The 13,460-nt window shown below is 44.3% G+C and overlaps 1 protein-coding gene across 1 annotated transcript; it reads left to right on the top strand.

Moving 5' to 3' along the window:
* Positions 1–849: 849 nt before the first annotated feature.
* Positions 850–13,423, top strand: csrnp1b (cysteine-serine-rich nuclear protein 1b). Its single transcript, XM_024280294.2, has 5 exons — positions 850–1,228; positions 7,377–7,569; positions 9,639–9,898; positions 9,978–10,274; positions 10,380–13,423. The coding sequence occupies exons 2-5, from the start codon at positions 7,395–7,397 to the stop codon at positions 11,373–11,375; spliced, it is 1,728 nt and encodes a 575-aa protein (XP_024136062.1). The 5' UTR covers positions 850–1,228; positions 7,377–7,394; the 3' UTR covers positions 11,376–13,423.
* The last annotated feature ends 37 nt before the right edge of the window (positions 13,424–13,460 follow it).

Raw genomic sequence — 13,460 nt, 5'->3', positions numbered from 1 at the left:
AAAAGCGCTTCTCCTGTGCCGCGGTTTACCTTCGCAATGGAGGACTTCGTATCCCTCTGCTTGGAAGTTAGGATTAAACAAAAAGATTCCGGAGACACTTGGACCCAATCCCAATTTTTCCCTTCTCCTACCCCTTATCCCTTCCCCTTCATTTAGCCCTCCAAACGGAGGGTTATGAAAAATAGTGTCTAATATTTTGGATATTACTTTTGTTCTATGGCGTCATCAATAATCGCCGGTCCGCTAGCTTTACCACAGAGCTTCCTGCACTTGAATATACGTAACAGCGGTTTTATAACTTTAAAAAGGTCACGGTGTAACAAAAAGTCATTACTTACATTTAGGGACTTTGTATCCCTCCGTTTGGAGGGTCGATTTCAAAAATAAATTTCCTGGACACCCTTCCACTTAAACTTCCCCTTCAAATGGAGGGACGAAGAATTCGGACTTAGCCCATGAGTGTCACAAAATGTCAGAATGGTGCCACAATAGGGGATACAAATTCTGACAGAGGATACATGTCTTGGCATATTTGTCAGAGCTATTTTGCTGATGCTGGCGACATCTCTGGTGTTAAAGGGTTAAGGCTGACGAATTTGTGACGTTAAACGCGAGTATTTTTTTTATGTAAACATACTTTGGAATTCAGTTTATGAGAAATGTCTTAAGTATCCAGCAGTGCTTTCAGTTTGAGATCAATCAAAAGGCTCCTCCCCCTGTCTCAAACACTGTTTGTAGCTGGGAAAAAAACAAAACAAACCATGACAAGTCTTTAATTACAAGCGAGTTAAAGACTATACAATAATTTCAAAGCAAAAGCTCCGATCGTGGTGCGTAAAAAGGAGGAAATGAGCGTGCACTTTTCTCAGGCAGGTAGTGCGGGTGCAGTCAGTCCACGGGAGGACGGGCAGGAAGCGGCGTGGGCAGCCCTCTCAGTGTGTCAGCGCCTGCGTCAGACCAGACGCCGGGAGGGAGTTTTCCACTGACGAAAAAGGCTGCGCTTCTCGTCAGTCTGTTCCAGACAAGGGAAGCGCTTCAGCTGGTGCGGAGCCCCGCACGGCCGTCACGCAGACGAGAAGACAAAAAAAAAAGCAGAAAACCCCGCACTGAGATCCGCGTTCCTACGGCGCGGGGGAGAGATAAGCGCACGATTCATCCGTGCCATTTGGATTATCATTATCCCGTTTTTATCCACTTCTTTCCCGATGGTGATCGGATACTTGAAGTGGTGAGTATGTCCGCTTATTGTACACCGTATTTGTGAACTTTGACGTCTCACTGAAATAATCAATTTATTTGCAATATTTGTTTAAATTGAAGCAATTTGTCAATAAAACATATGTGACTTTAAATTGATGTGGAACGGTTGAGTGAGGAGATGCGCTTTATTAAATCCAGATTCTTTTGTGCATTTTCTTTAAAAACTTATAATGTGGTGAATATATTTTTTAAATGTGTGTATTTATTATCAAGTGTGTGTTTTGAGGTTGTGCTTCATTAGTGTGAACTGTTTTGGAGAGGTCGGCTTTGTGTATTCAGTCTGCGTGTGGAGTTGTGCGCCTCCTGAAGGCTCTACATCTGAGCGCACAGCTGACGGCGCGGCTGTCATTAGAATGAACCGTAATCAGAGGGAATGATCGGGTCAGCGGCGGACGCGCGCGCTGACACCGGCCTGTCGCGATCACATCTGGGATTCAGTGTTTTCTTTGGTTGGATATTTTCGCGCAGGTGGCTGCGCGCCAGGTGCAGAATCTCCTTTATTGTTTGATCCCCATTTCTACCCTGAGGGTATTTTCCTCTCCTAATCAGCCCTTGTTGACATTTATCATAAAAGTTGATTTAATTTTGATCAAATCTGATTATTTTTTGGGGTTTTCTTCATTTTTTGGCGCGTAAATCCGCGTTTCTCAGGTATGACACTGTAGTCTGAAGCTCTCACTTAGCTGAGCTTGTTAAATCGTCTCTAGCGCGACCTCACCCGGATCATTTTCTGAATGTTTTCTGCACTACAGGGAGCTGAATGATCCTTTGTTTACTGAGAGGGCATGTTGCACTTGGTGCTGTGCATGTAATGTGTTATGCATTTTTCCACCATTTTTATTTTGCTGTAAAAACACAATAACTGACAGGGTTTGACATTAAAGCTGCGACAGTAAGGAAACAAAGGCTCTGTGTGGTATCTGAGCACATCTCATCGTGTCCATCATGTGAGGCTGTGGCGCCTGCAGCAGATCATCTGGAGGGCCACTTCCTGTGATCTGCTGTGCATCTGTCACAACCTGAGAGAAAGCTGGGTTCAGGGGAAGGCTTGGTTTTTGGTCATGCAGGATGGCCCCACGCTTTTGTGCCTGGAGACATGACAGAAGAGGAGGAGGAGGAGGAGCAGGAATGGGAGGAGAAAATAGGGTGACAGTCTCAGCAGCAGCAGCAGAGAGCTCCCATCTGGCTTTGTCCTCTCCCAGCATTCCATGCAGCAAGTGTCCCAGGCTGTGACCCCTGAACCCCCCACGGCTCCCTTCTCTCTGCAGCTCCTTATCCAAATCTTTCCTTTTAACCTGGAGTTGCCTACAAACTGGACCGTGGTGTTTACCATGCATAATAAAGCCGTTCAGCCGAGGGCATGCGAGATCCACGTGCGAGCCAGTAATACCCTGTCAGGTGTGGCTGGAGGGAAAAGTTGCTCAAGTGCTTTCAGGGAGACTTTCCAGTGGTTAGTGGTAGAAAGCACATCTGGGTTAGATAGAGCTTGTGTTCTTCTCCCACTGTTGCAGCCAGAGCTGCTCCTGCCAGAAAGGAATTCCTGTGGCCTGGAGACATGACATTATTTATTTGTTTTGTACAATCCGTCCTCCTTTTCCCCACTACCTCTTCTTTTTGGAAGCTGTGTGCATACGGGTCGGGGAGGAGGAACAGAATGTTTCTGTGGCACAGTCACGTCGAGCTCTGGGATTGAGTGAGAACAACAGGCTCATAGAAGACGACGAAGAGGAGGAGGAGGAGGCGGAGGCAGGAGCCTTCCCTGCTTTGTTCCTGCAGGTGGAGCGCTTCTTACTGACAGCTGGGTTTAAGTAATGAGCCAGAGTTCCCCCAGCTGCGGAGGAGCGGGAGCACAGCCCACTGTCACCTCGCCGACTCTGATCAGTTAATTCTGAGCTGGAAGTGAGAGGTGTGATACCTCCAGGCCTGCAGGGGAATGATCCTGCCCAGACACGACTCCGTGCGCGCCCACAGAAGGACTCCCAGGCTCATCATTATCACATTTTATGAGCGCTCAGTCAGTCATTCAGACACTGTACTGGGTTGTCAGTGTGCCATGTAAATGCTCTCAGTGGGCTAAGATTGGTGCGGGTGTTGCTCCCACCCAGGGTGTTATCAACTGCGATGGGGGCAAAGTCAACTGTTGAGCAGCAGGGCAGTTTAAAGGGACTTCTAGTAAATTTGCAACCTTTTTTCCTGGAGTGGTTATTTATTATCCGAGAAATGAAAATGTTGCTTCTTCCTAAACCCTTCAAGTCGGACTGCCACAAATGATTATTTTAATAGTCAACTAATCTCCAATTATTTTTTTTTTGTTTATTTTTTTTTTTCTATTGCATTTTTACATGTCTTGCAAAAAGTCTTTCGAGAGCAGATGTTCACTTTAGCAGAGGAATGTCGCTCCGATGGGGTAGAGGTTGCATGTAGCGCTGCCACAATTAATCGACTAATTGGCGACTAATTAAATATTAAAATAGTGAACGACTGATTTAATAGTCGATTAGTCGTTACTTTATATTATATAAGGTCGGAATGAAGTAAAGTTGAAATTTATTATGGCATTATACTAGCTTTTTTGGAGTATTTATAAGATTTTTAGGCTATTTTAGAGTTTAGCTAATATGTTAGCTACATGCTAGCTGCTTTGGCTAATTTTGGATTTTTTAAAAAGTTTTTTTAGGCTGTTTTGAAGTTAGGCTAATATTTACATGCTAGCTATTTTGGCTAATTAAGGCTTTTTTTGTTTGTTTTTTTTGGCTGTTTTGATCATCATTTTTAACTTTTTTTCTTTTTTAAGCTAATGTTGGCTTAGCTTATATTTTTTATCAAACTTTGTTGTTTTAATTTACAGAGATTCACAATAACTTACACAATAAAGGGAACATTTCAATACAAGGAAAAAGAAAAAATGGAAATAAGCCAGGGGATTAGTTTTCATGTCAAAATATTGAATCTTTCATGGATTTTGATTGCTTTTTTTTTCTCAGAGTTTCGGATACCATTAATATACTTATTGAAATCAGAAAAAAATACAATGAAACATAGTTTTCTTCTACAGAATTTACATTTGTAAATATCATATTCGGCCAAAATGAGCTAGAGATTTATTAAGAACCCAACAAGACATTCTTCCAGAATAAAAACAAAACAAGCTTTGATTTTGTCATGAATAAAATCACAAATTTTCTGTCAGAAAACTTTAACTCGAAGACAATACCAAAAAAGAAGGGTAACTGTTTCGGGGGAATTACAGCAAAATCTTAGCTTACCTACCTGACCATCCCTCTTCATCGTTATCATACTCGGTTCCTCCTCAGGTGTTCATGCATTATAGTTTTGAGATAAAATAATAATAAAGAGACGACTAATCGACTAATCGTGGCAGCCCTACCCTCAAAAAGCTCGTTTCTCTTTAAAAAGTTTGCTAGAATGGAGTTAGGTCTTTACCTTGAAGAGTTATAGATTTAATATTGCATCTTTCCTTGTGGATGCAAATGCAGCCCTTTTCCTGCTGCTTGAATAATTCACGCACCCTTAATACAAACTGTAAAGGCCCGAAGATAAGATGGAGTGAGGATTCTGAAGTCTGTATCAGGATAATCGTATTCGACTGACACAGTTATGCATTTGACTTGAGCTGTGTCGTACTTCTGGTGACAAATCTCCTCGCCGGAGATTTATCTTTCCGACTCTGTGGCAACTGGCTGGGGAGCACCTCGGCGGCGGCGGAGGCGTCCTTTATCTGTCTGCCATGTGTGCGGTTGATGGAATGACAGTGATGCATAATTTAGCGTGCGCTGAAAACATCCTGCGCTCCTCCTCCGGCTCGGCTGTCCGATCACATCCCCTCCTGGATTGAAGGCGACTTTCACGGGGCGCTGCCCTCTCGGAGAGCCAGCCACCTCTCCTTTCATCTATTTTTTTTTTTCTCTCACCCTTTTTGGAGGGGAGTCGTTGCATGACAGTCTTTTTTTGCCCCCTCTCACTTCGTCCATGTACGCTAGAGAAGCTCCAGATTGACTACAAGCCTTCGCCTTGCCAGGATTAACCTCTCGCCATTGTTTCTGCCCGTTGAACAGGATTAACAAATCAATGTGTCAGGTAGACTGCAGCCAGGAGACAATGACCCAGTTCTGACACCACTGTGCCCCCCCCTATTCTCCTTCTCCTCCCCCTTCTGCCTCACTGCAGCTTTTAATTAAAAAGACTTTGCTTAGCTGGCTCTATGTACTCCCTTGAGGATGCCTCACAGCTTTGTTTTCCTCTTTTCCTTGTGAATTGGGGGTGGGAATGATGAAGAAAAAAAAAAGTAAGGTGAACCCTTGTGTGCTTCTACCACCCAGAGCTGTGACAGAAAAGTACAGTGTGTGCAGTGTGACGCTGCACGCTCACGTTGTGCGCTAAGTGAACACATAGGCAACAGATGCGGCGTCCAGGTGTTTGCGGATTGTTTCAAGACAAATCCCCTAATCAAGGAGCTGCAAAAAAGCAGCCGGAGATTACTCCAAAGTACTCGAGTACTTTCACGGATGGGAATTTGTCAGGCTCCTCTTCGCAGAGAGGGCTAAATCCTTTTATGTTTGTTGCAGACGTGACCTATTGCAAGGTGATTCATTCATCACGACCGCGCAGGGATAAACATATCTGACTGAAGCAATCACAATAACCTTTTAATACGGCTGCAGAACTGGTGGCTCTGTCTGTGCAAGCTGCTGTCCCTAACTTTTTTTATAAATTAGCACAATTTTTTGCTCATTTGTTTCGTCTTGCATACTAAAATTACCCTTTGCTTACCTGCTTTGATTTTTTATTTGTTTCTTTCTGCTCCAAGAATGCTGAGTCTTGCAGAAAATCAGGACAAGCGATGTATTGAGGTCACACTGGGGGTTCAGGATCCAGTAAAGTCACGAGGAGCATTCTTATCATGACTCGTCTTTAGCATATTAATGAGTCGTCAGTGTCATGTTCTGCCTGGAGATTAGATGCAATTATGGCAAAATCCAAATAATTACAGGTGTTTTCAGAAATAAAAAACCCAACGAAGCGTGTCTGGATATTATCATAAACTGAGGTGCATGCATAACAGGGTAAAGCTGCAGCAGCTGTAAGTGATTTGACTGCAATTCCACAGACGGTAAACAGTTTGTTGGTGAAATGATCTGTTTACGGCCAAAGTAAAAGCCTCCTTTCCCCTCCCCGCATCATCGATGGGAGTGTCTGGACCAGAGCCCAGCCCTGTCTTTCCTCTTCCTTTCCTTCCTTCCTGCATCTCCCAGTCCGAACTTGTATGAGCTGCCCGGAGTTGACCCCTCAAACTGTACCTGCCCCGGCTATCATCGCCTTGTACTTCCCAGAATTTGCCAGCAGCTTTGAGACTTCCCCATAAAACACTCCAGTGCTTTTTTTCTTTACTTCCTTCAAGCGTGTTAATTTTTCACATTGTGGATTTTCTTCTTTGAGATGCTGCTGCACAGAAGCAGCTTCTTAAAACGGGCGTAGAAGCGACGTAGCATTCTCAGAAGCGTGAACCCATTACAGTTTTTTCCCTTCTTTGCCCATCTGTCTCAAAGGATTGATTGTTTTGCTCTCTGCAGCAGCAGCACCCCTCATGAGAGCCATGAAGAAATGCAAGCCTTGCATTGGCTGTCTGCATATTCCAATATATGTATTTAATGTGGACACATAAGCAAGATGAATGGCGAATACCCCCTCCACCCCCCTCTGGCTCTCGCCGGCTTATTTGATTGCTATACCATTCTGAAAGTGATTGAAATATCTGCAGTGAGATGGTTTGACCACCTTTGTTTGGTCCTTACTATAATCAATGCATTTGCAGGGCTGATGGGATTTGTAAAAGGGTGAAGGGTCCAGTAATTGTTGACTTAGGCAAATGGGACTGATTGATTGCTTCCTGTGCCATGGCTGACTCCCACTCTCAGCTGAGTGCAGCATGAGACTTGGATGCTTGCAGTGTCTCACATGGCAGAGCACAGGACTCGCTGCACCAAACGGGATGGCACAACGCCTTTTGTGTGTTCAGAAACGTCAACTTTTTAGCAGATGTTTTTATTTTTTGTGGAGAATATGGGAATAACCTCCTTTCTGTGTCTCCCCGACAGACTGCTCACACTAGCGCCATGAGTGGGCTTCTCAAGAGGAAGTTTGAGGAGGTGGATGATGACCCGTGCTACTCCTCGCCCTCTTCCCTCTCCTCTGCCTGCTCGGCGTGGGACTCGGAGGGGGAGAGCTGCTACTCGGACACCCTGGATTCAACACCCAGTAACCCCAGCTCTCCAGCAACAAACTTCAACAGTAAGTTTGTTTTATTTTCTGTTGTGTGTAGTAGGGTGGCCACAAACGATTATTTTAAGAATCGACTAGTCACCGATTATTTTGTAAAACACACATCTTAACCATAATTAGCTTTAAACTAACTAAAAACTAGATATATAGCATTACCTGTGATAATGCTAGTGTGAATGCTGTAAGCTGAATTTGGCCGCTAAAAGCGCTGAAGTTGATTGCCAGCTAAAATATAAGCTAAAATGCCAAATTAGCCTAAAAAAATGGTAAAAAAGCACAAGTTAGCCAAAATAGCTAGCGTGCAGCTGAAACATTAGCTAAACTCCAAATTAGCATAAAAAATCCTAAATTAGCCAAAACAGCTAGCATGTAGCTTAAATATTAGCTAAACTCTAAAATAGCCTAAAAATCCGTAATAAATACCAAAATAGTTTCCCAAACCTAGCAGAATGCCAATAAAATTTTCAACTTTACTACACGCTGACACCCTATAATATAAAGTAACCACTAATCGACTATTAAATTAGTCGTACACTATTTTAATAGTGGATTAGATGTCGATTAGTCGACTAATCGTTGCAGCTCTAGTTGTGTGCATTCTTGAGGTGAAGGAATTTCTGCTGCTGGAAGCCCATGAAACAAGACAAGTTTTCAGACTTCTTCAATGAATGCACGCTTTGATTTTATGCCCCGGAGCTGCAGAATGTCTAATCACGTTAAAGTCCTGTAGTTTCTGTCTCCACCCTTCTCCTGGATCCTCACTCGCGGGTCAACACGTAGGTGGGCCGATTTTTGTCTGCCTGAGAGCCGGGTTTGCTCGGAAAAGGGATTGTTTTGTGCGGGAGGACGGGCAAACAGCCTCCACGGCGGTAACGGGGGCAGGACGCCAGGAAGGGAAGCGTGGCAGGATGCCAGAGCGGGGAACACACAGCGCCTTGTTTGGAGCTCGGGCGTGCACCCAGCACAGGTGCTGAAAGAGGTCGGGCGAAGGGGGTAAAACCAGGTTTAGTCGAGGAAAAGGAGCACACTTTGATTGAGTGCACTATTGTGATCCGGTGTTTGTCTTGGACAGAGAGTGGTTTTCCATTGTGAAGTATTTGAGCGAGGGGGGGGCGCCTGCAGAGCGGTCTGTTCAGAAGCAGCAGAGGAGGGTGTCATTCGTCTCCTGTGGCTGTCATAAGCCTGACTGGATTTGATGGATGTGCAGCTGAACCTGGCAGTTTGTTTCATCTGTGTTAGTCTTGGCAGAAGATTAGATGACACAGTGAAGCTATTGTGCGCCGCTCACTTTTATTGAGGTAAAGGGTTACTTTTCCCTCTTATGAGCACATCAATTTTTGTGTTCGGAGACTTTCAAGGCCATTTGTTCTTAGTGTGTCACAGGAAAGTTACTCGGCCGAGGGGAAGAAAAGGTTACGTGGAGTTTCTCGACATAATAACTGTAATGGCCACCATATGCATGCATTATTACCAACCTTTTATGTTGCATACGGACATCAAGAATACCTCTGGCAGTTGAATCGAATGAGCAATGGAAAAACGTTGTCAGGAAGGAATGGATTTTATACTTTTGCTTGAATAATTATCAGGCTTTTTCTTTTTTTTTCCCCACATATGGTTCTACTTTGACTCCCATATGTGTTTTATGGTATTTGTCTGGGTATGGGGAGGAAGCTCGCTGGTGTAGGTCCTAAATCATTTAACAGAGAGAAGACCTTTGACTTTGGGTCAATTATGGGGATTGGCCGCTTATGCATAAACCTTTTTTCACCCATCATAATATTTACTCTCTCTTTTTTTTTTTTTCTTTAAGGGATCTTCTAAAGTTCTGATTCATCCACAGCTCTAGTCACCAAAGGGAAATTCCTGAGTTGTTGCTCGAGACAAAAACTAGGAACACACTCCCAGTAGTTTAGGTTTCATTTGACAGGATGTTGGCACTTTCTGTTGAAGGAGTACATGAGAAGGCCAAATTAAAAAAGTACTTTTTAAGTCACCAGCTTCTTGTTTCTACTGTTGGGATATTATGCCATCTAGTGGCACATTTGAATGTGACATCCTCCTTTGTGTGTCCGCAGCAACGTCCATCCTTAAGAAGACCAAGAGGGCTCGACGAGGCAATGTGACTTTCGACCAAGTGACGGTGTTCTTCTTCCCGCGGTGCCAAGGCTTCACTAGTGTTCCCAGTCGGGGCGGATGCACTCTGGGCATGACGCCGCGCCACAGCACCCTCCGCACCTACACGCTTGCAGAGTTCGCTGTGGAGCAACGGCTTCTGCGCAGGGAAAAGCTTCTCAACAGGCTCAGGGAAGAGAAGTTGGAAGCTCTCAAGATGAAGGTGAGAAATGCACCCATTTGGCGATTCAAGACTCTTAATGCAGAGCACCGAATAAAGTTTTCCGCCATCTTTCCTTCAGTTGACGAAGAACGGAACGCAGGAGAACGAGGAGGCCGATCGGCTGACGGTGGACGACATTCCAGAGCAGGAGATCGATGTCAGCGCGGCCAACCTGGATGAGGGCTCCTTCCTGCAGCCTTATCCCTCTAAGCAGCGCTATGCTCTGCTCAAAGCAGCCGGCGTGAAGAAAATCGATAAGGAGGAGAAGAGGCAGCTGCATGAGTTGAGGATCTCCAGGGAGAATTGTGGATGTGACTGCCAGGGGTTCTGCGAGCCAGAAACATGCAGCTGCAGCCTGGCTGGCATCAAATGTCAGGTAGGAGCCAAAGAATCAATAAAGAAAAACATCTTCTATAATCAAACGTCTATCTAACACACGAATGGAAGTGTTTCACATATTAAAAATGTTTTCTTTCTTTAGATGGATCACTCGTCGTTTCCGTGCGGCTGCACTAAAGATGGCTGCGGGAACACGGAGGGTCGCATAGAGTTCAACTCCACCCGGGTACAAACTCACTACATCCACACGATCATGAAGTTGGAGCTGGAGAACAGGCTGGAGGAGCAGTCCGGCACGGAGGAGGACGAGGAGAACACGACGGGCGTCGCCCCCCTTCCAGCGGTGCCCTCCTTTCCCTTCAGCTCGGAGCTGGCGGCGGCCGGAGAGAACAGCTGCAGCAGCGACATGACGGACTTTACGGACTCTTCGGGTCAGAGTGAGGACTCGGACGCGGGCGAGGGGCCGTGTCCGCAGCAGAGCTCCCTGGACGTGGACGAGAAGGGCTTGAGTCGCATCCTGTGCTTCAGCGACACGGAGAACAGCTCGAGGAGCAGCGGCGAGGGCGAGGAAAAGAACAGTCACAAGAACACTAGTTGTCCAGATCAGCCGCAGCAGCCTTCCACAGAGGCGTTCAGCAGCTTCAGCATGGTGGACTTCGCTGACGAGAACGACAACATAGACGCAGAACTTTTGGACTCCGCGAGCGATCACACAGACAATCGAGCGACGGCTATTTCAGAACTCTTGGATGAGAACGCCAACCAGGGAAACGCCCTTTTCCACAGCAGCAGCAGTGTGCCACACACCCCCTCTCCCACCATCGACCGCTCTGCGAGCTACAGCATGGACCTGAGCCTCTCGTCTGAGTCAGACCTGGAGTTCTTTGACGGCTTCCCTTGCTTGGGGCCGAGCTCGCTCTACAACTCTCTGAAGGAGTATGAGCACATGGACAACTTCTTTCAATTTCAGACGCCTAGCTACCCCACGTTCCCCGCAGCGACAGATCCCGGGACCTGCCTTCTGGAGTCACTGATCGGCCTTTCAGAATCTGTCCCAGAACCCCCCGCCACATTTACGGACAATCAGCTGATGGAGGAAGCCATGAAACTGTCTGTGATGGAGTCTGTGAAAGTTTGAAAAAAAAAAAAAAAAAAAAAGTGGTGTCAGAAGTGGGCTGACATTCACATATGATGTCAACACGTTGGAGGACGCTGTGATTTCCCTCTTGCCTAATAAATGTTCTGATTCCAGACTTGCCTTCAAAATGTTAGCAAAGCCGTTTGGGATCATCGCTGTGTGAGATGGCAGCTAGTGTTAAAAGTTCTGAATTGGAAGATCATGTTTGACCATAGAAACCAATGATGGCTCTCGGTTCCTAAGACAGCTCTAGTAACCAAACCAAGACCACCGACCATATGCTGAACAGGAATGAAGCTCGACTGTGGCCAGGTTGGGAATCTCAACACAGCTGAATGTGCACCTCAGGGATTATTTTTCTAGCTTTCTAGCTTTTTGAAGGCAATGTACGGTGACCATTGCTGTGATGGCCTTTCTTATGACACCTGAGTCCGATTGCGAGATAGTCCTGTTTGTGACCGCCGCCGAGGCGGCGCCCTCACAATCTATCCCTTCTATGGTACAAAAATATTTTCTAACAATATCACCCGTGAAAGCTCCTCGATCAGCACTTTATCTGTGAAAAATGGTTATGTATGCATAGGCATTATTTTGGTTGAATGATTCAACAGTTGGACGCTAAAGTTAAAAGCTTGTTATTTATAAGCTAAAAATCAGTGCTCATACTCTTAAATGCTGTATTATTGCTTTTAAATTATAATTTCCTTTTTTATTTATTTCCGATTCTTTCAAGCGGCACTGTGGTTTACCCAAAAAGTGCAATCTTCTTTCCTTTTTTCCTTTGGTTTCTGTATCACATTAAGGCATTGTTATGGGAAATGGGACCACGAGTCCTTCAGCAAGTATTTAATATGTTCCTTTTTTTTTTTTGTAAGTTATTCTGTCATTATTTCAATAGTTATTTAATTTTTAATACATTTTTGGCAATAACATGGGCTGTTGTGAAGTTTACTGGATGTGCCTGTATATCAGGGGAGCCATGCCTGCCAGTGGTGTGAGCACGGTGCTTCCAATTGAGCTTTGGGACTGAAAACTGTGGAATCGCCCTAATCAATGAGACTAAATTATGGCTCCATTATATTTCTGCCTATGATATAACCATAGAAAATTACACTAATATTTTGTAACTAATTTATGTAGAATCAGAAAGAAAATTCTAATCACTGACAAATTGAATATTTTATTAAAGACAGAAAAATGAGTAATTTTCAATCTGGGACCGCCTTTGTAAGATACTAATTATAAAGAAATGTATACGTGTGAACGTTATTACTCTCCTGCATTCTGAAGTATTTTTGTAGGGAGGTTCATTATCTTAAATGCCACTAAAACGAAGTAAATTACAAAGATCAATTTGATTGTACGCTTTGGAAGTCTGTGACTTGGCTTAAAAATGTTATAACATGTGGGGAATTGTTTGTGGATAAAAACTGCATATATTATACAGTTTTTGCCACAAACAAACCCTGGAATTTGAAGAATTGCCTCATTCATTGCAGAGCTAGAACTTTTTTCAAGGTGAATGCGCTGTCGCCTGAAGAGCTGAGGGACACTAAAGAGTCGATGTACATATCTCACCCTTTCTACAGCTGTTTCTACAGTCTTTCTGGACCCTTTAGGAATAATGCATGCAGGTCCGGTTTGTCAAAACAAGTTCTGATTAACTGTATACTTTGAAAAGTGCAAAAGTGCACATCGGAAATGTATTATTCGCTTTTTTGCCTTTTGAATTGCTCTGAAATCCATCCGAGACGTTTGCTTTTCTTGTATAAAACATCAACTCTCATGAAGAAATGGGAAACCGTGAGTGTTTCAGTGTAATGTATTACAGTACAGTTCATTTTGAATTTGAAAAAAGAAGTGTCTTACTTTTTTTTGCCTTTTGTGTTGTGCATATTTCTGCTTGAAAGGTCCTGCAGAGCAAACAAATCTGCTTTATTTTTTACATATTCACACATTAATCTGCTGTTTGAAAACAGTTTCTTTCATCCAAGCCATTTTGAAATCTTGTCCCTCCAGATAATAATAAAAAAAATCTTTTTTAATGACTTGACTGTTGCTTATTTGTTGACGATACATCATGAA

This window comes from Oryzias melastigma, linkage group LG20, assembly GCF_002922805.2.
Source record: "Oryzias melastigma strain HK-1 linkage group LG20, ASM292280v2, whole genome shotgun sequence".
NCBI lineage: Eukaryota > Metazoa > Chordata > Actinopteri > Beloniformes > Adrianichthyidae > Oryzias > Oryzias melastigma.
This window is presented reverse-complemented; position numbering and strand designations above follow the sequence as displayed.

Excerpts from the sequence above, each read along its gene's own strand:
- csrnp1b (XM_024280294.2), top strand. The coding sequence starts at position 7,395 with ATGAGTGGGCTTCTCAAGAGGAAGTTTGAGGAGGTGGATGATGACCCG. Across the intron at positions 9,899-9,977 it reads TGGAAGCTCTCAAGATGAAG|TTGACGAAGAACGGAACGCA; the intron begins GTGAGAAATGCA and ends TCTTTCCTTCAG. Across the intron at positions 10,275-10,379 it reads TGGCTGGCATCAAATGTCAG|ATGGATCACTCGTCGTTTCC; the intron begins GTAGGAGCCAAA and ends TTCTTTCTTTAG.